This window comes from Dama dama, chromosome 20 (assembly GCF_033118175.1).
Source record: "Dama dama isolate Ldn47 chromosome 20, ASM3311817v1, whole genome shotgun sequence".
Taxonomy (NCBI): domain Eukaryota; kingdom Metazoa; phylum Chordata; class Mammalia; order Artiodactyla; family Cervidae; genus Dama; species Dama dama.
Window position 1 is genome coordinate 34,846,879 of NC_083700.1, and position 27,322 is coordinate 34,874,200.

The 27,322-nt window shown below is 60.6% G+C and overlaps 1 protein-coding gene across 1 annotated transcript; it reads right to left on the reverse strand.

The window, feature by feature from the left end:
- Positions 1-7: 7 nt before the first annotated feature.
- Positions 8-25,386, reverse strand: CELSR2 (cadherin EGF LAG seven-pass G-type receptor 2). Its single transcript, XM_061121230.1, has 34 exons — positions 21,812-25,386; positions 16,332-16,979; positions 14,197-14,419; positions 13,664-13,779; positions 13,401-13,489; positions 12,847-13,004; positions 12,308-12,471; positions 12,032-12,157; positions 11,497-11,663; positions 10,943-11,230; positions 10,683-10,857; positions 10,293-10,434; positions 10,012-10,132; positions 9,388-9,571; positions 9,110-9,211; positions 8,318-8,412; positions 7,868-8,077; positions 7,242-7,425; positions 7,019-7,147; positions 6,751-6,931; positions 6,198-6,365; positions 5,972-6,098; positions 5,652-5,852; positions 5,158-5,332; positions 4,714-4,826; positions 4,488-4,567; positions 4,274-4,400; positions 4,040-4,162; positions 3,317-3,444; positions 2,994-3,082; positions 2,686-2,880; positions 2,381-2,551; positions 2,024-2,258; positions 8-1,583 (listed from the first exon to the last, which is right to left on the reverse strand). The coding sequence occupies exons 1-34, from the start codon at positions 25,110-25,112 to the stop codon at positions 1,562-1,564; spliced, it is 8,757 nt and encodes a 2,918-aa protein (XP_060977213.1). The 5' UTR covers positions 25,113-25,386; the 3' UTR covers positions 8-1,561.
- Between the last annotated feature and the right edge of the window lie 1,936 nt (positions 25,387-27,322).

Consider the following 27,322-nt stretch of genomic DNA (forward strand, 5'->3'; position numbering starts at 1 on the left):
GTGCTCAGCCCGCACAGAACTAGTTTATTCAGTAGTATGGAGAAATGAAAAAACAAAACACAAAATGCTACCATATTTACAGTAACAATCAAACTGTACAGTCAGATGGTTAGTATCAAGTTAGCATCCAGCATCTTTGTATTTTTTTAGGTCAAGTCATCAGTAGTAAAAACCAGTTAAGTTTTTAACCTTTTGCAGGAATTGCCAAGGGGAGAGGCCAGGGGGGAGAATCCATGGCAGAAAAGCCAGAGACCAGCCTTACAAATGAGAAATAGGAATATTTTCTCTACTCAGAGCCTCTTTTTCTAGCCACCTGCTCCAGAGGAAAGTCGATGACAAGTCTGGAATACATGTTTATTGTAAATGGTGACTCCAATGAATAGCAGCTGGCAAAACCAAGGAGGAAGAGGAGAGGTGGGGAGATGACAGCCTGGAGCAAGGACAAGGGCCTTAGGCCCCCTTGCCAGGACTGCTGGGTACACACCCAACCTGTGATGGCCACGTCAGACCCCCTGGGACTGGACCCATCCCAACACAACAAGCAAATAAATAAAAAATATATATTAACTCTCTCTTCGCAGGGAGCTGGGTGGTGAGGGGGAGAAAAAGGAACAGGACTTGGTCTTTTGAAGAAGAGAGCCAATTCCAAGAAGGAGATAAAAATAGAACATGTCTCAGAGGCCACAGCAGGTCAGTGGGGTTTGTCTGGTCCCGGAGGAGGGAGAGTGGACACGGGATCCCAGACTCCAGACCTGGGCTGGAGACGGCAGGGGGCAACCCGACTCCCGCCAGTCTTCCTCCTCCCTGTCCCACCCACACAATAGCAAAGAAGCGCAACTTAACACGTGACTGGCCTTTCCCAGCACGGGGCAGGCAGGGAAATGAAGCACTTTTGGGTTAGCAAACTGAGCAAACGCCCGGGCTGCAGCACGTGGCCGGAGTCCAGGGAAAGGAGAGGGGTGGCGGTGGCCCGGCCGCCACCCAGGGGCACGGGTACCCCTCAGAATGTGTTCATGCAGCATTTGGGGGTCCGGGGGCGCTGAGTCCTTCTGCCCCCTCTCCGGACAGGGCTTTTGCAGTTCCTGGAGGTGGCAGCACAGGCAGGGTGAGGAGCGCCCTCCGTCCTGCCACCCTTGCCGCGCTGAGGCCCAGCCGGTGCAGCCCGCAGGGCACGACGCCCTGGGTGCGTGTGGCTTCGTCCTTTCCTTTTGGTGATGGCAGACGAGGGGCAGGCCCCCCAAGAGCCCCTCTCCTCCCAGAGGCACAGCAGATGGGAAACTGAGGAGAGGCTGGGAGAGCATCCTGGGGGGTCCTAGCCTCTTAGGGGAGGGAAAGGGGAGTCAGTGTCCAGCGTATAAAAAAAATTAATCCCTGAAGTCATGAAGAGTGGAGATCCTTTTTTAAATTTCTTTTTTTTTTTTTTCCTCTTTTCTGAAAAACTTTGTCTTGGAGATGTTGGCCCCAGGGGTCCAAAGTGCAGTGAGGGGGATGATGGGGAAGGGAGTTGGCACTAGATGGCCTGGGGTGGGGGGGGTGCCCCTCCCGGCAAGGCCCAGGCTCCTCAGATGGACGTTTCGTCGCTGCTGCAGGCAGGCAGGCGGGGGAGCAGAGGCAGGATAAAGCACAAGACAGGAGTGGGGGCATGAGTGCAGCTGGGGAAGGTAAGGGAGCCTCGGGGTGTAGGAACCACGGCCCAGGGTTAATGCAGGAAGTTAAAGAAGAGAAATCTGGAGAGGCAGGAAAGCAAAGTGACAGACAAGGCAGACAGAGGGTTAGTCAGAGCAGAGGAGACAGGGAGAAGTTTTCCCCGAAGAAGGAAACAGAAAAGCAACCCCAGCTCCCTGCCCTCCCCCACTCTACCCGATGCTGGGCTGGGCCGACCCCACGGGCCACCATGTCTGTGGGCACGTGGCCTGAAGGGCCCCGGACCACAGTCTGCTGCCAGCCAGGGTGGCCTGAGGGAGGTCTGGAGACAGGGTCTCTGCGGGGCTGCACCCTGATCCGCCCACCCAGCCACACTCACTCGGAGCCTGACGAGTCCTCATCCACTGTGCCTGCCTTGATGCTCATGGCAATTGGCATGACCCCATTCAGCTGCTCCTGGAGGCTCTGCCGTGGGGGAGGGCGGGGTGGGAGCCCACCCCGGCTGCCCTCGCTGGCTGAGGAGCCCCGGGAAGACGTGGTGCCTTGCTCGGGGGGTAGCCGGAGGAGGCTGCTCTTCTCACTGATGGTGGGCAGACACTTCTTCTTGAGGATACCTGTGGGCCAGAGGTGGGCACCATGAGGGGCAGGTGGAAGGAGCACGCCCACTGGCCGCAGGCTGGCGTGAGGTGCGGGGGGCTGTTGATGGGGAGCACGCAGCTGTGCGTACCCCACTCACCTTTGTGAGGCTGGGCAGAAGGGCCTGGAAGGGGGCCCAGGGACCCCTCCCAAGTCAGGGCATCTCCATTCTCTCGTGGTCGCTCCTCAGAGGCCCCGTTACCACCACCTTCCTTTGCTGTGGTCCCAAAGTCTCCTGGCCAGGGGACCTTCCCAGGCCCCAGGCCCCCCTCTGGTGGACAGAGGAAGTAGATAAGTCCCAGAGAAGGCAGTCAGGAGAATCGCCACCCTAGTCTCACCTCCCAGGAATCCCAGCCCCTCTGCCCTCCCGCTGCCCCCAGAGGCCACAGCCCTGCCCTGGCCCACCCTTGGGGGTGCTGTGCAGGGGCAGTCTCTCGGCCCCAGGCCCCAGCAGGCTGTCCCAGCCCGGGTCTCCAGGGAAGGCTGCCTCCCTCTCCGCTTCCTCTTCCTCCTCCTCGCTATCTGATGAGTGGGTAGATGCATAGGAGCCGCTCTGGTCATCCTCCAAGGACAGGTCACTGTCGGAGTCTGTGTCTGGATCTAGCAGGTGGGGGAGAGATCACGGACAGCCCATCCGCCGCCACCCACCCTCAGTAAAAGCTGGGTGGCTGGGCCTCCACCCGCCACTGGCCATCAGGAGGTTCCATCCTCACCATGCTGCTGGTTTTGACCTTCCAGGAACAGGCCACCGGGGTCCCCCAGGCCAGGGGGCCCTTGGCCAGGGTTCAGTGTGGACTCCTCCCTAAGAAGACAAGACACACTGGAGGCATCAGCCTGGCTCCTCACCCTGTGTCCCATTCTCTTGTCTGTCCTGGGTTTTCTCCCGTTCCTGTCCCATGTCCCTCAGCACTTCTAGGTTCAAGCTGCCACCGCGTCAACCACAGAGTGTGCTACCCAACTCCTAGCCGCCTGGCCTGGGTCTAGCAGGCCTGGTGCCCTTCCTCTCTCCACAGCCCGCCGCCCCGCCAGACCTCACCTCAGTAGGAAGGGGATGTAGCTAGGCTGACTCTTGCCCGAGCGGCTGGCACTGTGCAGGGAGCCGGCTGAGTCTCCGTAGGGCTGGTACAGCCTTCCGTCCCCGTAGGGGCTGGGGCAGTTGTAGGACTAAGTGGGGAACAGATAGGTCAGTACGCTGGGGAGTGGGACGGGGTGGCCCCAGGCTGGGAAATGGAAGGGCTGAGGGAGCTTGCCCTAAATTCTACCCACCATGTACCAAGGATGAAGAGAGAGGCACTACGTCTCTGCTGCCCCTATTTCAGGGCCTAGTAGTGGTTGTAGCTCTGCTGTAGCTATGCCAGTTCTATGTAGCCCAAATACCCTGGACTTGGCTGTCTAAGGGCTCGTCAGGAAAAGATTGCTCTCCTGAGAGCATCCTGGGAGACACAGATTTACCAAGACACACAAGGGCTCTCAGGGGTGGGGCATTTATGACTGATCACCTGTCTTGGCCACTTTCTCCTATGCTCCACTCCCATCCCTCTCAACTCGGCATCCCCCTCCCGCACCCCCAACCGTGCCCCTTCTTCCCTGGACACACACACATACCATCTCACCACCCTTCCTCCTTTCAGGAAGGGATGTAAGGATGGAGAAAAAGTGGGACAAAAAGCACAGAGAAGGGGCTCCTTGGGCCCCCTGCCTCTCCCCTGCCTCACACTCCGCACGACGCCTCCACCTCCTGGAACCCCGGCTCCCTCACCGATGTCAGGGTGGACTTGGTGGTCAGCGCAGGGTCAGGGCTGGGCTTGCGGCTGCAGGCGAACTTGAGTGCTTTCCGGACCTCCTTGCTAAGCACCACGTAGGAGAGGAAGATGAAGGGGCCCTGACAGGCAAGAAGCAGCAACGGTAAGTGCTGACTGACGTACCTCCTCGTCAAGCTTCCCCCAACATTCAACTCCAGTGGCCTCCCCCGGGGCATGGGCTGGGCCGGTACCTGGACACAGTTGGAAGCAGCGAAGAGGTAGTGGAAGAGGAGGGTGTCACTGTTGACGGACAGCAGTGCCAGCAGCCACGTGGCACTCAGCAGCAGCAGGACAGCGAAGGAGGGCCGCAGGCCCGAGCTGGGGACAGGTGGGCTGTGAGTCTGGCTTCGAGGCCTCCCGTGCCGGTGCCCGTCCACCGCCCAGGCATGCCCACCCCGTACTCACACAGGGCCTTTCTTCTCAAAGCCCTGCCTCTGGGCAGCGCAGGAGGCCCGGGCCGCCAGGATGTACAGGAAGACACTCATCTGTCAGGGGAGGAGGGGGTGTGAGGGGGCATCGTCAGGACACAGACGGCTTCCATCCCAGCCCCCGGAGGCCTCCGGCATTCCTAAAGGGGAGCCGGAGGTCACACTTAGCCTGCTCCACCCCACCCCCACTCTCTAGCACTTACCGAGACCGCAAAGGCCACAGGGCCGGTGAAACTCCATATGAGTGTGTCGTAGATGGAGAGCCAGCAGAAGTCGGGGTTCCCATAGCCCTCCGGGTCCAGGCCCACGGCTAGACCTGGGAGTGCAGTGACAGCAGCCAGGAAGGGTGGTCAAGGGACTTGGGAATCAGTCAAGTGGTCTGGTGGGCTCCAAGGGCCAGGTGCAGGGGAGGAAGGGTTCTGTCCACCCTCTGTCCACGCCATCCTCTCTGGCCTAGGGGCCCCTCTCCCTGGGTGGGGCTCCCAGGCACCGAGTTAAACTAGAGGGACACTTGTGGAGAACTTGGCCCAGGGCATAGGGATGTGCGGCCTCTGGGCCTGGGATGTATGTGGGAGAAGGTGGCATAAAGGTGTGCCGAGGCCCTAGGGATGTAGACCCTCAAGACCCGGGCTGGGGGCAGGGGGTACCTGTGATGAAGGCGGGCACGCCCCAGCCCAGCATGTAGTAGAATCGCATGGGGCCGGCATTGACGTCGCGCACCTCGGTGAGCGCCCGGTACAGGTGCAAGGCCTCCAGCAGAGCCCAGGAGAAGGTGCAGAGATACAGGAAGTGCAGCAGGATGGCAATGACTGTGCAGGCAAACTGAGGGCCCAGGCCGTGCCCGGTCAGTGCCCAGGCCACACCCAGGATGTGGGCTCTGCTCTCACCAGACTGGAGAGGAGAGCCTGGGTGCTGGACGCTGCTCCCGGGGGCAGTCTGGGCCATAGGAAGGTACCTCTAGGGTGTGCTGGGGAACCAGGGGGAGCTGGAGCGGCGGAAGCTATGTGCTAGGCCCCAGGCTGGCTCTTTACCCCTCGTGGCTGCAGAAGCAGGGATTGAGGGGAACGCTGGGGAAGACTGACATGGGATCATGAGAGTGGGGGACCCTGGGGAAGGTTTCTGTTGAGGAGGAACATCTTACAGGGAGGTCAGCCTGGTTGATTCCCAGGAGGAAGACCAGCTGAGCCAGGCCCAGGGCAGCCGTCAGGTTCCGTCGGATGCCGTGCTGGTTGGAGCGCAGGGCGCACAGGACAGCAAGGAAGAGGAAAGTGAGCAGGAGGGCGGCCAGGGTGACCCCGAGGGCCACGTATGTCAGCGTCTTCAGTGGCAGGATCTCCCCATTCTGCAGGGGTGGGTGGCAGAGAGCCAGGGGGATTAGATTAGATCTGAGCACCCAGTCCAGAGCCCTGGGCTCCCATCCCCAGCCCTGCAGCTGTCCACCCCCACCCCTGCGGGCCCAACCTCGCGCCGAGACACGTCCATGAGCACGGCGAAGCTCGTCATGTGGTTGCACTGGCAGCTGACGTGGCTCTCGTTGCGGAAGACAACTTCGCAGCCTCGGGCTGACCAGCCACCAGTGCCACTGACCCTGTGTGAGGGAGGCAGGGTCAGGAGACAGGAGGGTGGGGTGCACTGGGGCCTGGGGGCTCTGCCCCCAGCCCTGGGGCACAGGGCAGTGCAGGCTCACAGGATCGAGTGGTTCCAGAAGACACAGATGGGTTTGGTGCGCTCCTCAGTCTCCAGCAGCCGGAACTGCACTGTGACTGGCTTGTCCAAAGCACGGGGCAGGAGCTCCTCGTCGTCATGGACGCTGATGCTCACCACGGGTGTGTTAATGACGGGGCGTTTGGGAACTCTGGGCAGGCAGACACACAGTCACCACAGTATTTGCGTGAGTGGCATGCACACATACTAAGTCACTTTAGTCGTGCCTGACTCTGTACGACCCTATGGACTGTAGCCTGCCAGGCTCCTCTGTCCATGGGATTCTCCAGGCAAGACTACCGGAGTGGGTTGCCATGCCCTCCTCCAGAGGATCTTCTCAACCCAGGGATCGAACCCACATCTCTCATGTCTCCTGCATTAGCAGGTGGGTTCTTTACCACTAGTACCACCTGGGAAGCCCTGCGTGACTGGAGGACCCTTCTCATCACTCTGAGATGCCACCGACCCCTGGTCCCTCTCTGTGGCTCACCCACTGACCGGCACCCCCACCCACCCTTGTCTCCCTGGCTGCTCACCTCAGGCTGCGCTTGTCTGGGTCATAGTTATGGGGCAGCAGCCCGGCCAGGGTGCGGTAGATGATGACGCTGGCCACCGCCTCACCCTGGCTCAGCTCCGGGTGCCGCCGCTGCCGCCGAGCCAGCTCCTCCGGCTCCTGGGGCTCTCCGGGGCCCGCGGGTCTGACCACAGGGGGCGTTTCTGGGATCGGGGACACTGTCTCCTCAGCTGGGTCCTTCACAGACACCCCAGCCTGGCCCCCCGACCCACCCCTCGGCCCCCACTGACCTCTGAAGACAGACTCAGGCAGAATGACCGTTGTCTCCAGGTCTGGGGGCCGCTCCCCCCGCAGCGCCTCATAGCGGGGCAGCTTGGCCCCAGCGAAGTTCCCCTTGTCCAAGCGAACGACAGAGATGACTAGGAAGAGGGCAGAGGTCAGACCCTAGGTGAGGGGGGCAGGCCCCCGGCATGGCCCTGCACACACCCTCTCCAGCCCGGCGGGCAGCCTCACCAATGTTGGGCGTGACGATGGTGAAGGGGCTCAGGTAGGTGTGCCGCATGTTCTGGGCCAGGGCGCTGGCATAGGCCTCATAGTGCTGCAGCAGCCAGGCGGTGCCGCCCTCCGTCTGCTGGATCAGCTCCCAGTGCCGCTTGTTGGCCGCATCCAGGAGGGCGCTGCCCACGCGCAGCAGATTCTAGGGTGGGCACGGTCACAGCAGGCTGTGCCCACAGCTCACTCCTTGTCCCCACCATGCCCCGCCTGCTAATCCTTCCTCCTCTGTCTCTAACAACTTCTCAGGGCCTATGCCCGTGCCCACACGATTATGTGATGCGGGTCCCTCCCTGTCCTGGCCTAGTGGGCAGGGCCCCTCCTCTGGCGAGCCTGGTCAGACCGGGTCCTCGTACAAACATTATTCTCTATGGGTACCCTGCTTTGAGAAGGGTCGGGAAGAGGTGCTCTAAATGACCCATGTGCTGGGCCATGGCTCAGGGGGTCTCATGGAGGCCTCATGCTGGCCGGGAGCTCCCTAAAAGCAGGGAGGGGAGTGCCCCCCACTCTGCCCCGAGGTTACCAGGAGCCGGCTCACTCACCATGACCTCCTCCCACCCGCCTTCCCTGCCCACTCTGAGCCCCACCTCGGTGAAGTGCACGTCCTGGGTGGCGGACAGCCCAAAGCCTCGCTGGGCGCTCTCGTGGGCCAGCAGCCGCGTGGCCAGCTGGTAGGCCACCTTGACGTCGCTGCCAAAGTAGCCAGCCGTGTGTTGGGTAGCGTTGCGCAGGAGTAGGGCCAGCCGCTGGGAGCGCCCCGAGTCCAGGCCTGACTCGTTTCTCTGCAGCCGCTCAGCCTGGAACCAAGACAGGCAGGGGGATCAGCACAGAGGGGACAGCGAGGTTCCCAGAGGGCAGAACTGGAACTCCAGAGTTCAAGGACTCGGGAAGGGCAGAGACAGCTCTGGGCAGGGGCCCCCGGAGTCAGGAGCTAGAGTTGTCGGAGTCCCCTTTCTCAAAACTGGGGAGGTGGGCAAGTCATCCTGGGTGAAGACAGGGTGAGGGGCAAGGAGATGGAGAGGAGAAGGTTCACTTACAAATCCCTTCAGCTCTGAGAAGGTGACCGACGTGCAGTTGAAGAGGTTTGGGGGAAGCCACCCTCTGTGCTCGTCACAGTGGCGCACGGCAGTCCCTGGGGGAAGGCAGCCAGGAGGGCAGGCCTCAGGGAGAGACCTCGCTGAGTTCTGCTGGGGGCCATCCCCCATGGACCAGAGACAGGAGACTAGCAGACAAGGGCCCTGCTGTCCGGTACCCCAGCGTGTGTGAAACACCAGAGCCAAAACCTCTGCGAGATCAACACACAGGAGGGCTACAGGAGTGCGGGGCTTGTGGCCTCCCTGAGCCCCCGGACTCGGCTGCCCTACTCCGGCCCCTACCTTGAACTTTCTGCCACACACACTCTGTTTCTGATCTCTGCTCATGGTCAATGCAAGGGCCAGCGCCAGCCTGCATCCTGCAGCTCCCCTGGGACAGCACCCCATGTCCCCTGCTCCCCAGGCCATCTCTCTAGTGGCATAACTCCAGTACGAGGTGGTGAGCTGAGGATAGCAACCTGTGTGACTCATCTTTGAACCTCTAGTACCCAGCCTCGTGCCAGGCATCATGCAGGTTTCCAGCACTTTTGTTACAAGTCCAAACTGTAGACACCTTTCATCTAGGCAAACTTGGGAGCAGGGGAACAGTGAGCCAAGGAAGCATGGGACATGGAGTCCCCCAGACCTGGAGGCCAGAAGTTGGGGTCGCAGGATCTGCAGCCAGGGGCTCCCCACCCTCACTCTACTGATAAAGGCCAAGTCCTCTGTTTCATGTTCCAGGCCTCCAGCACCTACCGAAGGAGCCTTTGGGACAGGGGGCAGCAGCAGGCAGCCCAAAGCGGGTACGGGGCCACCAGATCCCAGCCTCGATGGCCCTCGGGCAGCTGTCGTAATTCACTGCAAGGAAGTGCACCATCACTCAGGAGCAGTTGTCCCCCTACAGCGATGGCCGGGTTCCCCAGCCCTCCCAAGGCAGCTTCAGGTCTGCAACCCGTCCCGGCTCCTGGCCTCCCCGGGACACTGGAGCTTGGCATACAGCAGGGAGGGCCACCCACCCATCTCGAGAGCCCTACCTTCACAGCCGTTGGTGGTGACCTCAGCAAAAGGGTTGTCACAGCGATCACACTGGCGCCCAATGACGCCCGGCTTGCAGGGACACTGGCCCTCCTCAGGGTCACAGACTCGGGACAGAGAGCCTGTGGGGTAGCAGTCACACAGGAGGCAGGCGGGGCTGCCAGGGGGCCGGTAGTGGTTCTCCTGAGAGGGAGAAGGGACACAGGGTCGCTGGCTCAGCCTCTCTTCCCTGGGTGCTCACGGATCCTCTCACTGTGGCCCCTCTGGAGAGAGGCTCCCTGACCCCCAAGAATGGTACACTCTAAGTATTTATTAACTGGTCGTGATTCGGAGTTTAACCCACCCAGTGAGTTAACCCAGTGAGACACCAATCAATTAGAATGGGCTGCAAACAACCAGTACAGCTGGCTCAGAGCTCACTGATTAAGTATAGGTCCTGGCCCCCTCCCCACCCCAAGACACACAAGGACAATTAATCACTGGCCCGCCCCAGTGGATCAAAGGCACGTAGCCCTCAGTGCTCTGTGGGGAGGCTTCTTCCACCGTCCACCCCCCCAAGGGCCCAGGAGGTACAGAACAGCAGCCGAGACAGCCGCTGTGGAGGCCTGGGTCGGGGCAGTCACCTTGCAGTGGCACTCTCCGCTTGTCTTGTTGCAGTCTGGATCGAAGCCTTTGCTAACATCGCAGTTGCACGGGCCGCATGTGGGGTGTCCCCACCAACCTCGGGGACAAGGTTGGTCAATCCTGCGGAGAAAGGACCAGGGAGGAATGAGTTCCTTCAGCCACCCTGTAGCCATGTGTGGCCCTTCTGACCCCAGCCATGGCCCAGCCAGGCTCCCAGGGCTCTGAGGGACACAGTGGACATTGGCAGTGGCCTGCTGCTGCCTGCAGGGATCCACATTACCTGGTCTCACAGTACGGCCCAAGGTAACTGGGGGGACACTCGCAGGTATAGCCATGGGGAGCACTGGGCTTTCGGGTACACATGGACTGATGCTCGCATGGGTTCAGGTCACACACGTTAGTGCAGTTGTCACCATAGTAACCTGGGACCAATCAGAAGGACAAGAGAGGCTCAGTCCCCACCTTCCCCTGGCATTTTCTTCAAACCTGCCTTCATTCACCTCCTTCTATTCTGAGCAGTTATACCAGCTGGCTGTGGCTCTGCAGTGCAGGATGAGAGGCTCAGAGGGGTGAGGTGACTAGCCCCAGGTCACATGGCAAAGCCAGAGTGAGCCCCCGCCCCTGCCCCACACCTGCTGACCTGTCCCATTTCCCTGGATCTCTGGCCTACCTGGATCACAGCTACAGGAATAGCTGTCCCAGTCGTCACTGCAGTAGCTGTTGGCAGGACACGGGTTTGAGTCACAGGGGTCTGGCAGGCTGCAGCCTGGCTCCACATTGATGCTCTCCCCACGGCTGGGATCCAGACTGCTGACGCCCTCAGGCGTCTCACTGACCCGAACACCCTGGGAGGGAGAGGGTAGTGGTGTTGGCCCTTTGTGGAACGGGCTTCCCAGTGTTGGAGGTGAGAAGGCAGCGCAGGAGGCTTACCTGCAAACAGCCCCGGAAGCCTCGGGCCACACCACTGGCTGGCCCTGGAACACCCCCAACGGTTATGTTGCTCAGGTGTAGCCCATGCAGCCGGGGGCCCAGGTTGCCCTCTGCCCGCTGCTGCCCATAGTCGAAGGACAGGATGGCATGGCCAGGGCCTCCACTGGCTCCCAGCGCCAGCTGTGCATGATGCCAGTCGCCATCATTGGCCCGGCCTGGCTCCAGCTGGAGAGACGAGGCCTGGAGCCCCGTGCCCTCCACGCTCAGCACCACGTGGCCCTCCAGAAGCTGGCACCAGAAGAAAAGAGGGTCAGCAGTCTGCCTCGATCAGCTCATCGTCCAGCCCACTGTCCTTCCTGGGCCACCAAACCCATCCTGCTGCCCAGCTGAGGCCAGGGAGGAAAAGGCATTATTTCCTGTGGGCCCGAAAGATGGCAGCAATGATCCACCAAAGGAACCCAGCTGCCTTTTCTCTCCCAGGAAAGACCCCGCCCAGCCAGCCCTGACCAATAACCCGTGCCAGGACCCGCCTGCCCCACCCCTCCCTCCATCACCTGCAGAGTGATGGTGCTGCGCCCCCTGGTGACAGCCTGGAGCAGGACGCCGTCGGCCTGGCGTGTGCGGAACATGAGGCTGAGGTGCCAGGGCTGCGAGATGGGCAGTGAGAGCCCATGCCAGGCCAGCAGGCTGCTGCCCAGGAAGCGCTGCGGGTTGGCCATCTCTGGGAAGGCAGACAGAAGCAGACTCTGAGGGGCGGAGTGGCTGAGTCCCCCAGGGGGTATGATGTTCAGCGGGGGGTAGCTCTGTGGGAGGCAGGGTACTGCCCCTCCTAGTGCCCAGGCTCCCCAGCTGCCCCGCCCTCCAGAGCATCTACCTGCTCCGGGTCCACCCCACTCTGTGCCCAGGCCTGCCTCTGACTGGGCCCTTTGTCTCCCGTGCTAACCTCTCAGGGCGCTGCCCAGACACGCTTTTCCACCCACAGCCAAGCTCAGCTGGGCCCTGCCCAGGGCCTGGCCCCACCCTGCTGGGGTTCCCAGCCCTGCTGATAGCTCCCAGGCCCCAACCCCTGACAGCTGCCCTCATACCTACCCTGGGCACAGCTCTTGCCCCCGAAGCCCAGCGGGCACTCGCAGCTGAACGCGTCCCACTGGTTCACACAGGTGCCCCCGTTGTGGCATGTGTTGCTGTCACACACGTTCTTCTTGGCAGGGCACCCTAGAATGGAGAGATGGGTGCTCGGGCAGAGGCTCCCAACAGAAAACCTGTGGCGGTGGCTAGAGGGGGCTCTGAGCCCCCCACTTTCAGGGGCCCCCACGCCAGGCACATCCCTCCTCTCTGCATTCAGCCTGACCCCGGCTCCCATACCAGGCATGGTGCCGTTGTTGGCGATGAAGTCGGCCATGTCGACGTGGCGGCTGTCCACCTGCAGGTCCCTCATGCAGCCCACGAACTGCCGGGTGCGGACGGGGAAGCTCTCGGGCAGATCAGGCACCCCGCCCAGCAGCAGGGGCCCTGTCAGGTCCAGAGACCTGGCGGGGGTGGTGAGGGGCAGGGAGACGGCCAAGACGTAAGGGCGAGTGGGTGCTTCCAGCTCTTCCTTCTCCTTGAGCCTGGCTGCGAGGCCAGGGGTCCTAGGGGCCCTGCCGAGCAGCCAGGGGAAGGGGAGCCCCACCCTGAAGCTGCTCTCATCAGACTGCTGCCCAAGGCTAGCTCGAATCCCCCAGGCTTGCCGGCTCTGCCCCCCACTCAGCCCCCCGCGCAGAGGGCTGAGCAGGGGCAAAGGGAAGCCAATTGAGAGAAAGGAATTGGTTCCCGTTTCAGGGCCCCCAAAGTCCCCCGTTACAACCCTCCCTCCCTCTGTGGCCCCACACCTCGCTGCACCCCCAGCCCTCTCCCCTCCTTACTTCTTGCTGCCACCCTGAGTGCCCTGGGCAGCGCAGGAGTAGTTGCCCAGCATAGCTCCAAAGCGCAGGGCTACCCCTGTGTCACAGCCATCCACGGTCACCACAGCCACCTTCTGCTCGGATGGGCCCTGCGGGAGCCCCGTCTGACCCAAGAGTGGCTGTGGACAGGGACGGGCAGAGAGGGGAAAGAGTGGGCCAGGGCCACTCACGGGCCAGCAGGCAGGAAAACACCAGCACACATACACTCCCTTTGTGTACTGTTACACACGCATACATGTGTGGTATACACATGGACACACGCACACAGATGTGTGCTCACATGACCATTTACCTTCCTCAACGTCCACTTGTGTTTGTACCTAGCGGAATAGGAAGTGTCTGCACCACCCAGCAGGATGGGAATGCCCGGTGAGGCAGCAGGCTCCACCCCTCCCTTCCTCCTCGTTCAGCCAGACGTCCCACAACCAGCCCCCAGCAAGGCAGTGCCCCAGGCCTGGGAGAGCATCTGCGCCCAGGGCAGAGCGCTCTCCCTGCGGGACCCTGCCCACACCCACCTTATTGTAGTACTTCAGCTGCACCCTGTGCCACTGGCCGTCACTGACCCCTCCAGGCACGAACGGGGACACGGTGGTGGTCGACTCCCCTGGGGAAAGCACCCAGGTGAGCTGGGACACCAGGGGAGGGCTGGGAATGGGGACAGGGCACTCTCGGCTGAGCTGCGCCCAGCTTTGGCTGGGAGAGTGTGTGACTCGGGGGCAAGGGCGGAGAGACACAGGGACTCGGGGAGACGGGGGAAGACGTGGGGCCGCGGGATCACCTGCAGAGAAGGTGAGCTGGACCTGCTCCTGGATCACCTCGAGGGCCACGAAGTCATGCTTCTCATTGAAGCGCCCGTTGTAGAGCAGTAGCCCGTCACGCTCCTTGGTGGCAAACCTGAGTGGGAGTGGGGGAGGGGGCAGGGAATGGGGCACCCACCTGGATGCCGGCACCCCAGCCACCTAACCAGCCCTGGTCCTACTCAGAAATCTCCCGAGGGTGGACTCCTGGGTGGAGGCTGTGGGCCCATGGCTAGAGCGTGGAAGGGGAGCACAAACCAGGACTGGCGGCACGACCGTGGCATCCTGGCTCCCACCCTTAAGGGTGGGTTCGGAGGAGTGTAGGTGGCCCTGGTGGGTGAGGGGCCTGCCAGCCAAGGGTACAGGGCAACTCCAATCACATGCCTGGCTCTGCCGACAACTCCCCCCCACCCCTCTGCCGCACAGCATCACTGCCTGACTTCCCACCTCGTCCACAAAACAGGAGGCCCCCCAGGCTGTTCCTGGCCCCTATTCCAAGTGCCCAGGCACTCACGAGAGGGCCAGGGTGAAGTGGAAGCGCTGGCGCAGGCCCCGGAAGGTGATGAAGGAGCGGGCAGGGAAGCTGCGCGTGGTCACCTGGCAGAAGGGCTTCTCGAAGTCTCCGGATGGGCAGTCGCACTTGAAGCCGCCCACCAGCAGGTTGACACAGGTGCCCCCGTTCTTGCAGACGCCTGGGGTGCAGCGGCCTGAGCGGGCACTCACTTCACAATGCTCACCTGGACAAGAAGTCAGGCAGGTGAGCACTGGGTGCCTGGGAAACTGGGACTTCTTCGCGCCCAGTGATCCCTCTGTGGTCTCCCGTGACTCCTATGATACTCTGAATCCCTCCAGCATCCCCATCTCCTCTCATGCGCTCATCCGTCTGAGTTCTGTGAAACCCTGGCTCCTCTGATGCCCTGCTTGGAGCACTGGGCCCGCCTCACCACAGTCCCATATACCGCTGTCCTGCAAGTTTCCGGAGGCTCCCAATCCGTCTCATGTCCCTGTTTGGGACTTAAGAGCACAGGCCTGTGAGGTCCCTGATCACAAGGTCCAAGTCCTAGTGGCTTTTGGTGTAAGGGCTACCCAGCAAGCATGGAGGTGTTCTAGCCCCATCAGGGGGCATGCCTGTCGATGAGAGGGCCAGCAAGACAGTACAAGGGCTGGTGCCAACCCCCGCCCCACACTGGTGCTTTTGTCCCTCACAGGCACCAAGATCAGCTTCCCTCCCTGGGGACGAGACCAGGCTTCCACTTGGATTTGTTGGAGTTATGGGATGGTGTGGGCGGGAAGCTGGGGACTCTCCAGAAACGGGGCAAGGAACTCCCACCCTGAGCCCTGGTGTTCAGACTGAGGACCTCTGTGCACTTGAGAGTTGCTGCAATAGTAGGGAACTGAGCTCTGGGAGCAGACCAGGATTCAACAGAGGAGCTGAAAATTCCAACATCAGATGGAAAAATCCACCCTTTTCTCTCCCTCCCCATTCCCAGATTCTAGAGATAGGTTCTCAGCTCCAGTGCCTAGTGACTAGCTCTAGTTTCCATGGAAACTGTTGTTCGCCTACTCTAAGCACCCCCCTACCCCATCCTCTTGGACAAAGACTTCCCTCCCCTCCCCCAAGCCCACCCCTCTGCTTCCCCCTACCCACAGCAGCAGCTGAGAGGAGTCAAGTCTGGCAAGTTCTGGGCAGGAAGATGCAGCAGGGGAGGCAGCGAGGCTGGCCTACCACGGCTGGCAAAGCGGGTGAGCATGGCTCTGGGGGAGAGGGAGCAAGGCCTAAGGCCCCTGGGAAGGAAAGGCATGGAGAGCAGGGGATGTCCTGAGGGAAAGCAGGAGCCTGCAGGGAGGGGTCTGGAGCACGAAGCAGAGGCAGTGAGACCCCAGGGAGAATCTGGGGACAGGATGTGTAAAGAACCTTGGAAAGAGGCCAACAGGCCTCTTGGTCAGGCCCTGCTTTACATGCCTGGGCAAGGGTGGAGCTCCACGTCACACAGGTGCAATGATCTGAAAATCCCTATCCCCACACCTGAACCCCACCAGTTTCCCCAGCTCTTCTGTGCCTCAATACCTGGGGAGAAAAGCCCCTGCTACGGCTCTGAAAGGTAACTCACTCATCAGTTGGGAGAATGCATGTACTAGGCCCAGCCTCACCTCTAATCCAGGTGAGACCTGAGGCAAGTCACCTGATCTCACTATTTCCTTAAATCACAGCCAGTGCTTCCCACAGGCCAGCTCTCTTACCCGTATTAAATTCAATTAATCCTCACAACCTCCTTGTCATGGAAGTAGATTCATCACCCATTTAAAAATTCTACCGCACAGAGAAGTTAAGTAACTTGCCCAAGGTCACCCAGCCGCTCTTGTCAAAGCTGGGATACAAATGCAAGCAGGCTGGCCCCAGAGCCAGCACTGACCTCAGTTACACCATCTGGGGGTGGGGGCGGGCTGGAGACAGAGAAACAAGGCTCCCCTCTTCCTTCCTCAACAGGTGATTGTGAGAGCAAGTGGGACTTGTGAATGCCCAGTGTACCCTGTACATGCCCTCTGGAGAAGGAGGTTACCCGGTTCTTAGCTTGATTGTGCTGGCGCTGCAGCCTGAACTCCCCCAGGGCCGCCCCCAGGCCTTCCCCTCCCTCCGCGAGGGCTCACCGGTGTAGCCCTCACGGCAAAGGCAGGTGTAGCCGCCCTCGCGGCTGCGGCAGCGTCCGTGGGGGCCGCAGGGCCGCGAGTAGCAGAGGTCCACCTCCGTCTCGCAGTAGTCGCCGGTGAAGCCAGGCGGGCAGCGGCAGCGCAGTCCCCCCACCGGGTGGATGGGCCGGAAGAGCACGGAGGAGGAGGCGATGAAGGGCGCGGAGGAGTCAAAGCGCAGCACGGACACGCAGCGCATGTAGTTCTCGCAGGGCTCACGCAGGCAGATGTTGTCGTCGAAGGGCAGTACGCGCTGTGCCGAGATGGCCGTGAGCAGGCTGCGGTTGAGATACAGGCGCTCCTGCAGGTCCTCGGAGGGCAGGAAGGGTGGCCCGCCCCCGGGCCCGGGCGGCTGGCCCACCGACAGGCTCACGTTGAGGATGTGGCTGCCGGGGGCATCGGTGTCCCGCTGCACGTTGAAGATCACCACGTGGTCTGGGGGTGTGGCCAGCGTGGCGGCCACAGCCTGGATGAAGAGACCCAGGAGGGGCGACAGGAAGCGCTCGGGCGACATGTCTTCCAGGCGCAGGGTGATGCTGTGCGTGAGCATCTCGTCGGTGATGATGGTGACGCGCAGGGAGCACTGGGCCGTCACGCTGTGCACGCCGTCTGTGGGGAGGCCAGACGGTCAGCACCCAGGGCGGGCAGGGGCCCCAAGTCACGGAGGAGGGCATGACTGGGCTGGGACCCTGCTTGCACACTCCCGCACTGCCCAGTTGCCAAGAAAGGCTCTTCTTTTCTAACTGGCATACAGGAGCCCTTAGGACAATGTGTCCCTCACCTGAGGGAGAGTCACCCCAGGGGGGCTCAGCCCCCAGCAGCACTCAGGGGGGATTGATTTCCAGAAGTTCTCTTTGCATACTTTCCAGAAACCCTCTGTTGCAAAGCATGTGTGTGTGTTAATTGCTGGGTCTTGTCAACTCTTTGCAACCCCATAGACTGTAGCCCACCAGCCTCTCCTGTCCGTGGGATTTTCCTAGGCAAGAATACTGGAGTGGGTTGCCATTCTCTTCTCCAGGGGATCTTTCCCACCCAGGGATCGAACCCAGGTCTACTGCATTGCAGGTGGATTCTTGATGGTCTGAGCCACCAGGGAAGCCCGTTGGGAAGCATGGACACATCTTTTAGTGTTTGTGCATCTTTCCCTGTCCCAAGCCACAGATGGGTCTGCTCCCTTGTATCAATACCAGACCAGGTGCTTCCCTGCATGAGAATCTTATTTTGCATTTTTCTTACCTCCCTAGAGGGCCCAGAGACCATGAGAGACCCACAAATATAATCCTCCTGCCCCCTCAGCCTCTATATCTCAACACTACTACAACCCTGACCCTGGCTGTGTTCCCCCTCCCCCACTGCAGTAGAGAATGGAGGGTGAACTGGGTCAGTGGGCCACCCAGTCCCCCTCCCAACTAAGCTCCGTGGCTGCTTGGGCGCAGGCCCGCTATCCCCATGGCAACGCCCCACACAAAGCATTCTTCCCGCCCAACTCTCTGAGTTGCTGAGGGTAGCCTGGGGGCCCCTACCCCAGGAAATCCAGCTGAGCCACCTTATCAGTGGCACCACCACCCACTGCTCTGATGTTGTGGAGTTCTGGGGGCCAGAGATGGAAAGGCCTGGGCAGCTCTCCACCCTGAGCCCCAGACAGAGCCCCACTGAGCTGACATCTCCTTCGGGCCTAGACCTCCAGCTACTCATCACCCACTTGGCTCATGGCATTAAACTCAGTGCCTGCCATACCCCCGGGCCACACACTCACTTATAAACAGCGAAGTACTAACACTCTGGTGTCTCACCCCACCCACACACACTAAGCCCAGAAATACCGGGCACACCTGAATGCACAAATACATGGCAATGGATTTTATTCAGCTTAAAAGGAAAGCTGGAGGCCAAGTGGCGAGGGAAATGGCTTGGTTGGGCTATAAGCGATATTCTTATTGTTTATTTACTACAATGTTCTACGCATAGTAAGTGTTCAGTCAGATGTTCATGAGAATCTATTTGATCTCCATAATGAAGAAATGGTCTTTAAAACACAGCAGGGAGGCCCAAGTAGTTATTTCAAAGGACATCCTAGCAGGAATGGGGCGGGAGTCTGTTTCTCAGGTAGGACAGAGGTAGGACAGGACTTCCAAAGTGGCTCAGTTGGTAAAGAATCCACCTGTAATGCACAGGTGGGATGCACAGGGATCAAAATGTGGGTTTGATCCCTGGGTTGGGAAGATCCTCTGGAGAAGAGCATGCCAACCCACTCCAGTATTCTTGCCTGCAGAATCCCATGGACAAAGGAGCCTGGCAGGCTACAATCCATACGGTCGCAAAGATTTGGACACGATTAGCGACTAAGCATGCACGCGCACACTCACGGGTGTAGGAAAGGGATCTGGGAATAGATTCTTCTGCTTCTATGTCATAGCACCTTGAGGTGGCTGAATGTGCCGGCGACTAGGAAGGCTGAAGCCAGACACCCACCTCAGCCGTGTCCTCGGCCCCCTGCCCACCTGCCCTCCAGCCTCGCTGCTTGAGAATGTGAGGCCCGCCTGCTCTCACCAGCAAGCCTGTTGTCATCACTCACCTCTGCTCCTCCTTTCTTGACTGCTGCTGAACAAGCTGTTCCTTCCTACCTCGACTATCCAGACACCAGCCCACACTCCTCCTAGTTTTCTAGCCCTCCCTAAACTCACCTTTTCCAGGAAGCCTGTCCAGATTTATGACCTCAGGCTCTACTTTCCTCCCTCTTTCACAGCCCCCTACACTCAGTTGTGGAGCCAGCCCAGGGCCCTCGTGTACCTGGTGCCCAGTGATTCCTTGGTGTGAGAGTCCCTCTGAGCAGGAAGGAGCCCAGAGTCCACACAGAGTCCTCCTAACTGACCAGACGAGGGGCAGGGCAGGAAGAGAAACCTCTCCACCATCAGCCCTGGGAACGTGCACTCCTCCCTGTGTTGCCCCTCTGCCGGCCCCGGCCCCGCCTGCACCCCTCACCCCGTGTGTCTGTTGCTTCCCATCTGGCCCACCATCTGTGGCCACCTGCCCCCTCTGCTATCGTCCCCACCCTAGCAGTCAACGGGCCGCTCCCTCCTTCCTCTTTGTTCCTTTCTCCTGCCTTGACCTGGGTCACCCTTCAGGTGCAAAGGCAATGATGGGAACCGGGGTGAGGGGTGCATAGCCTGAGCCATCCTCCTGGGCAGAAGAGGGTGGGGATGGGCCCTGACCCCACGAAACACCCTCTGTGATGAGAACCTCGCCTGCCACACCTGGAAAAGTGCCAAGTCCCAGACTGAGGTAGAATTAGATGCCAAGCCTCCCTTCCCCTGGCAGATGCACAAGTGGGAGTTCTGGGCCTGGAGGGGTCTGAGGAACGAGCAGGCCATGGACGGGCACTCCTGTGTGTCCAAGCAGAGTTCGGAAGAGGCAGAGTTGGGAGAATTCGTGCCTCAGGAGAGCCACCCGGCCCATGCTGGGCCAGCTGAAGTCCCAGGGAACAAGAGAGGGGGAAATCAGAGAGGCAAAAACAGAGAGACCAAACAGGGGAAGACAAAGGCCCAGGAAAAGAGCCAGCAGTGGAGAAAGTGGGAAAGGAGGAGAGAGTCACACAGGAGACGGGGAGAGGGCCATGGAGGAGACAGTGCAGAAGGGCCCCCAAGGGCAGACACGGGAAAGAAAGAAGAGACAAAGAACAAGAGAGGGAAAACAAAGGGCAGTAGGAGTTGATCCCCCTCGCCCCAGCCTCCCCGAACTTTGGGGTTGCCGTGGTGACTGCCTCCAAGGGTCAGGGCCGAGGGGAAAGGGTGGGGCTGGGCTGGAGGGCCAGCCAAGGCCTCCCCCTCTATTCTAGGGGAGCCGAGGTCTGGGGCTCTGCATGGGTAGGAGTGCGAAGGCTGGGTGGGGCCTCCTCTGCCCACATCCCTCAGACACCTAGGGTGGACTGGGGGAGGCAGGAGGGAGAGGCCCTTCCCCTCCAGCCCTCCCACTGCTTCCCAGCACAGAGGACACAAGATAGCAGAGCTCCAGCCCCCACCTCCTACCCCTAGAGAGGAACTGAAGCTTCCAGAGGCACGGAGCCTGTCCATGACCTCTAAAAGCTCTAGTGCCCTGTCTCCAATGGCCACCTGAGGATTGGGGAGAGGAGTTATCTGTCCCAAAAGGACTATGAAGGGGGAGGGGGCTGAAGCCACGCCCTGTGTCTTGCACGCCTCACTCCTCTCCTGGCCTGGACTCCTTGGGGTGGAAGTGAGGCTCACCAGCTGGCTCTTTCTCCCCTCTCTGATGTGTGCGAGTGAGGGTACCCTGACCCACCCATCCCCAGGCACAGCTAACAGTTAGTCCTTACAAGGGTCCGAGCTGTTCCCAGGCTCGGGGAAGGGGCTTGGCAATCTGGGGCCGGCGCCCTCCTTGCTGCCGCTGTTGTCCATTCCCTGCTCCCGACAGAAGAGACAGAATGTCGCCCACCCCCCCGACTCTCCTCCCCCAGCCCTTCTGTCCAGGAGTCTGCAGGCTGAGCGCTTGGCCAAGCAGCTGGAATGCCCGGCCTGGGTCCCGGCCAGGCTCCCACGCCCCAGGATTCTGTTCTCTTGCCACTGGATCTGGGGGCTCTGCCCTCAGAGGCCACTAGCGCCCTGGCTCATCGTGGTCCCCACAGCCCATCCCCTGAGCCCAGGCTCTCAGGGGCCGTGGGAAGGCCTGGCGTCTAAGAACAGCCAGGCCGCGGGGAGACAGGGGCCCCAGGAGGGCCATGGCCTGCCCCTGGCTCCGCTGCAGCCCCTCCCCCAAGCCGGACCCCAAACCACCACCTCTGACAGTGGGGTCTGTTTGGACAGAGACAATGAGCTCCGGCCTCACTTCCTGTGGGAGCTCTGAAGGGGGTAGCCAGGCCAGGCTCTTTCTGCCTGGAGGGAAAAGAATGTCCTAGACAAAGTCCCCCTCAGCTGGTCTGTGGCTCAGCCGGGAGCCAGAAGGGGCCCGACCGCAGGGTCCTGACCCCGTGGGGGCAACCCTGTGCCCCCACAGCCTCAGCTCTGTCAGAGGCTGTGTGAGATCACAGGGACGTGCCGGCGGGCGGGCGGCAGGCAGGCGTGAAGGGGTGGCTTGCTGCTCCGGGCCACAGTCCCCTCCATCCCTCCCCAGCTCTCTTGGACCGCAGAGACTTTTTCCACAGTTCTCAGCAGCCACGGAGAAGACAGCCTCATGACACTTCCCCCACCATGTCACAGGCTGGTAGGTAGGGGGCAGCCGACTGAAGCAGCCCGGCCCAGCCTGGGGTGGCAGGCAGGGCCCACACAGCTGCCAGGATTCCTCGGGCTCTGTCCCCAGCTGCTGTGCACCCCTCAACCGCTGGGCCAGTCCCACATAGAGAGATGGGTCAGCAGTTCCTCCTCAGAAGGCCGCCCAGGCCCTCCCCCAAGGGCCAACTCCACCCCAGTGTCTCCTGGGCCCTTCCTTACCTGACACCAGCACGCTCATGACAGCCTCCAGAGGTCGGTTGTTGTCCAGCGCCCGACTCAGCCTCAGCTCGCCCGTGGATGCGTTGAGGAGGACCAGGCTGAGTTCATTCCCCCGCTCGAAGCTGTAAGTCAGGCTGTCTGAGATGTCAGGGTCGTGGGCAGGCACTCGGCCAATGGCACCCCCTGGGAAGCTGCTTGATCGGTTGGTGACATAGTTGTTGAAAAGGATCTCGAAGTTGCCCAGCACTGGTGGGTTGTCATTGCGGTCAAGCAGGCGGACATGCACTGTTGCTCGGCTCACCAGAGGAGCTGATGTGGCCTGGATGACCAGGACATATTCAGGCCGGTCCTCGTAGTCCAAGTCCACCAGAGCGGTCAGCTCTCCTGAGAAGATGTCCAGTTGGAAGACCTCAGGGATGTTGCCCTCCACGATCTGGTACATGATCTGGGCATTGGTGCCTTCATCAGGGTCAGTGGCTGTGACCCGGGCCACCGCCAGCCCAATGGGGCTGTTCTCTTCCACAAACACATCAAACTCATCCTGCTCAAAAACAGGTGGGTTGTCATTTACATCCAACACTGTGACTGTCACGTCCATGGGCGTGCGGGCTGGAGGCATCCCCTTGTCCACTGCGTATGCCCGCAAGACGTACTGGGCCACATTCTCACGATCCAGCCTCCGCAGTGTTCGCACGATACCTGATGTGGACTCTACGATAAAGTCCCCGTCTCCATCATCGCCCCCTTGGAAGGTGTAGAAGACCCTGCCGTTAAGACCAGAGTCACGATCAGTGGCTGAGATCTGCAGGACGCTGGTGAAGGGGGGCACATCCTCGTAGACACTGCCCTGGTAGGAGTCCCGCAGAAACTGAGGGGCATTGTCATTCACGTCATTCACCAGGATCTCTAGGTAGGTGGTGTCGGACTTCTGGGGAATGCCATTGTCCCGGGCAGTGATGGCCAGGGTGTAGGACACCTGGTCCTCATAGTCCAGCTCAGCCTGGGTGGTGACGGCTCCTGTGTCTGCATCGATGCGGAACTGGGGGATGCTGTCCTCCATGAAGTAGGTGATGCGGGCATTCTCACCCGTGTCCTCATCTGTGGCACTGATGAGCACCACCGTGGTGCCCGCTGGCCGGTCCTCGTTAATATTCACCGTGTAGTGGGAGCTCTGAAACACAGGGCGGTGGGTATTGGCATCGGTGACGTTCACCACCACCTGTGCCGTGTCCTGCCTCGTGCCGTCGGAGGCAGTAACAGCCAGCACATACTGCCGCTCAAGTTTGTAGTCCAGCGGCAGGGCGAGGGACACCAGCCCGCCACCGCTCTGACTGGTGATGGAGAAGCGGTTTCGGGTGTTGCCGCTGGTGATCTGGTAAGTGATGACGCTGTGGGCATCTCGGTCCACAGCTGACACCGTCACCACGCTGGTGCCCACAGCTGCATCCTCATTGAGCCGCACCGTGTACTCTGGTTGGGTGAAGGTTGGGTTGTTGTCGTTGACATCCAGGATGGTCACGCTGACACTGGCCGAGGCAGTGAGTGCTGGGGTACCATGGTCGCGGGCTTCCACTCCAAAGCTGTAGAAATCAACTTCTTCCCGGTCCAGCTCAGCTGCCACAGAGATCCAGCCTGTGCCATTGTTGATGGTGAAGGGAAAGTCGTGTCCAACCCCTGCAAGACGGTATTCCAGGCGGGCATTGTCACCCGCATCAGCATCAATGGCCTGGACATGGAGGACCAGGTAGCCTAAGGGGACACTCTCCAGAACAGTAGCCTGGAAGGGGGTGCTGACGAAGATGGGAGCATTGTCATTGATATCCAAGACCTGTACTGTCACCAAGCCGGAGACGTTGGAGAGAGGGGGGCGGCCACCGTCCTGTGCCCTAACCCGTAGAGTGTATTCCTTGGTTGTCTCATAGTCAAGAGGGCTCACCACGTCCAGAGCCCCAGTCTGGGCATCTAAGTAAAACTGTCCCCGAGCATTGCCACTCATGATGCTGTAGTGCACCAGAGCATTGCTGCCCTTGTCTCTATCCGAGGCTGTGACCCGGAGGACCGGGGCTCCTGGGGTCACATCCTCCCGCACCTGGACCACATAGCGCTTCTCACTAAACTGGGGGGCATTGTCATTATCATCCTCCACCGACAGGAAAACGGCAGCTGTGGCAGTCCGTGGACCGGGGTCCCGACCCTGGTCACTCGCTTCCACCGTCAATTGGTAGGATTCCACCTCTTCCCGATCCACGGGGCCTCGGGTTCGGATGACCCCAGAGCGAGGGTCAATCTCAAAGACTTCAGAGGGGCTGCCCCCAGGCCCCTCCAGCAGGCGGTAGAGAATATTGGCATTGGGAGGGGCATCACCATCTGTGGCTCTGACTGTAAGCACTTCATAGCCGACTTCCAGGTTTTCCCTGAGGCTCTCCTTGTACTCCTGCTGCTCAAACACAGGGTCGTGATCATTGGTGTCGGTCACCAAGATGGTGAGTGTGGCCAGGGCACTGCGTCGGGGCATGCCGTGGTCCTGCGCCGTGACCCTGAAGACGTGCGTGCTCTTGGTCTCACGATCCAGCTCCTCGGCTGTGGTGACTGCACCAGTGATCGGGTCCAGGGAGAAGAAGTGGTTGGAGCGGCTATCGAAGAGGGCATCCATAGTGTACTCCAGCCGACCTGCCTCGCCCTCATCTGGGTCGATGGCCCGCAGAGATGCCACAGGAGTACCTGCTGGTTGGTTCTCAGGCACTGTGGCCTGGTAGCTGGGGGGCTGAAACTGGGGGGCCGTATTCACATTCCTCTTCCGACGTCCACCCATGGACTCTTCGGCTAAGCTGTCCCCTGCCCTGAAACCTGGGGCCTGCACCAGCTTACAGGACAGGCATCTCAGCCGTGGGGCCTTTAAGCACAGGTGCTCATGGGGCAGGGTGAGCTTGCCCTGTGGGGAAAGGTGGCCTCCTATGCCCAGAAGACGACAGCTCCAGGGGCAGCCTTCGGGTGCTGGTGGCAGGGGGATGTGGGCCCCGGATTCTGGACACCAGACCCTCAGACCATCATGGTGAGGCACCAGGTGGCCAGTCAGTTCCGTCCCCGCATCCCTGCAGCGGCTGGTGTAGAGCCAGAGGTTCGAGGATGAAGCTGGACAGAGCCAGCCCACGGGAGCGCAGGCCCCCGAGGAGCCGCGTCCGCCGGGCCCCAGGGAGCGACAGGGCCCCACTTGGTCTCCCAGTAGTGTTGGCAGCAGCAGCAGCAGCAGCAACGGCGGCAGCGGTGTTGGAAGTGGGGCGCGGGCCGCCGGGCTCCGCATCTCTCCCTCTTCCCGGCCGACCGGGTCAACGGCGGCCGCGGCACCTCCTCCCGCTCTTGCGGACCCCGCCGCGCCTCATGCCCAGGCCAGGGCGCCAGTCCTCGGGGGCTACTTTTGCGCCCCGCGGGGCCTGCTCCTAGATGCCTCACCGGAGCCCGGCGTTGCCCGCTCCCTCGCGCCCGGGATCCCACCGATCCCTAACTCGGGCCCACGCCCGGGTCACCCAGACCACCACGGGCTGGCGCCGCGCTTCCACTAGCACACCCGGCTCTCGCCACCTGCGCCCGCGGCGCCCGCGGGGCCCGCGCGCCCTTGGCCCTGCCGCCCCGAGATCCTCTGAGTGCCCCTCGCCCCCGCGGGATAGCCCACCTGCTCCTACTGAGCTGCGCACCCGGACCCCGGCCCGGCCCCGGGCGCCTCCGACGGCCCCGCGCCGGCCGCTCGTGCCCCGCGTCCCCGCCGCCGCTGCTGCTATCGCCGCGGCCCCGGGCCCAGCCCCACGCTCCCTCGCCTCCCCGGCGGGCGGGCGAGCTCTGCAGAGCGGCGGCGGCGGCGGCGGCGGCGCCTCATTACCATAGACCTGCTCGCGCCGCCACCGCCTTAAAGTGGCGACGCCAGCCGCACCGAAGGAGGTGGGCCCCACCTAGCGCCCTCCTCCGTACCAGTGATGTAGAATTCACGCTTTACTGACCTTCTTCCCCATCCCAATCCCACGCCAGGCCTGCCCCGGGCCAGATTCCTACGACAGTCTACAAAGGAATTAATAATCAGAAGCCAGACAGCAAATGATAATAATGGTGGCAAACACTAAGAATGTTTAGAGGTTTTTAGAGGTTTTCAAAACTTTTTGAAGAACTTTCAGAGGACAAGTGCCCACCCTGACGCACCCCCCTCCAAAAGGCTGATAAGAGTCGTTGTTGCTTCCCCTCCACTGGTCTGGGTCAGACTGAGCTAAAATGGCCCTGCTAGATAGTATAAAGCCTCCCCCTTGTGCCAGAGAGACACCCCACTTCCCCAGGAACACACAGTGACCATCCTGAGCCCCCACCCCCGTACCCCTCAGCAAAGTTGTGGTCCAATCAGGCTGCCCCTTGGAGTCCAGCTGCAGAATGACCCCAACCTCCACCTGGATGCCACCCGGGCTTGTCAGGGGGAGGTAAGCTGGGAATGTCAGAGCAAAAGCCAGTGGGTATAAACAGGCTAATATTAGCAGGTTCTGAGCCCCAGAGAGGGTGAAACTTGTACAGGGTCACAAAGCTGGAGAGGGGTGGGACCAAGTTTTAACTCAAGCTTCCTGAGTCCTAGACCGGTGGTTTTCACTGCCCCATAGGGCCTCTTGTCCAGAGAGATGACCTCTTGCCGCCTCCTCACTTCCCCATCCACATCCAGCTGCCACTCCCCTCCTTCCACCCTCAGCTTTGTGACAGCAAACAACCCTGCCCAGGACATAGGACACGGGACTCTGGCACCTCTCCACTCGCAGGCTTCAGGCTGGACCTGCCACTTGAAGGGGCGTGAAAGATTCCAGGACTCCTGGGAGAGGGCCAGGCATGGAAGCCGGACCTTGAAGGAGAGCCAGGCATTGGGAGGTGGAGGGTGATCCAAAAGGACTTCCCTCTCTCTTACCCTGTCCAGAGGCCCAGGGCCAACTGTGTGAGCAGCGAGGGGCTGGGGCCAGAGGTATGAAGGCTGGCCTGGGGAGGAGGTCCAGCCTACCACCGTCTGACTGTGTGACTTTGGTCAAATGCTTGTGCCGATTTCCTTTTGTAAAATGATGGGATAGAATAAGCTCAATAACTTCAAATTTTTATTTAAAGGTAGAATCCCTTTTTCACTGAAATATAAAGTAGAAGCCCAGATGATAAGCCAGATAAAAGTAGTCTTGCTATTATTTACAATAGCTAGGACATGGAAGCAACCTAGATGACAGACGAACGGATAAAGAAGTTGTGGTACATATATAAAATGGAATGTTACTCAGACATAAGGAGGAGCACATTTGAGTCAGTTCTAGTGAAGTAGATGAACCTAGAGCCTGTTATACAGAGTGAAGTCAGAGAAAGAAAAACAAATATCGTTATTAACACATATATACGGAATCTAGAAAGATGGTATTGATGAACTTTTTGCAGGGCAAGAATAGAGACTCAGACATTAGAGAACAGATTTATGGACACAGTGAGAGAAGGGGGCGCTGAAAAACTGAGAAA

What these genes read in the sequence shown, in the direction of transcription:
- CELSR2 (XM_061121230.1), bottom strand. Translation starts at nt 25,112, where the DNA reads ATGCGGAGCCCGGCGGCCCGCGCCCCACTTCCAACACCGCTGCCGCCG. An exon ending in GGGCAAGAGCTGTGCCCAGG is followed by an intron (nt 11,664 to 12,031) that starts GTAGGTATGAGG and finishes CTGCCTTCCCAG; the next exon opens with AGATGGCCAACCCGCAGCGC. An exon ending in AGGACGTGCACTTCACCGAG is followed by an intron (nt 7,426 to 7,867) that starts GTGGGGCTCAGA and finishes TGCCCACCCTAG; the next exon opens with AATCTGCTGCGCGTGGGCAG.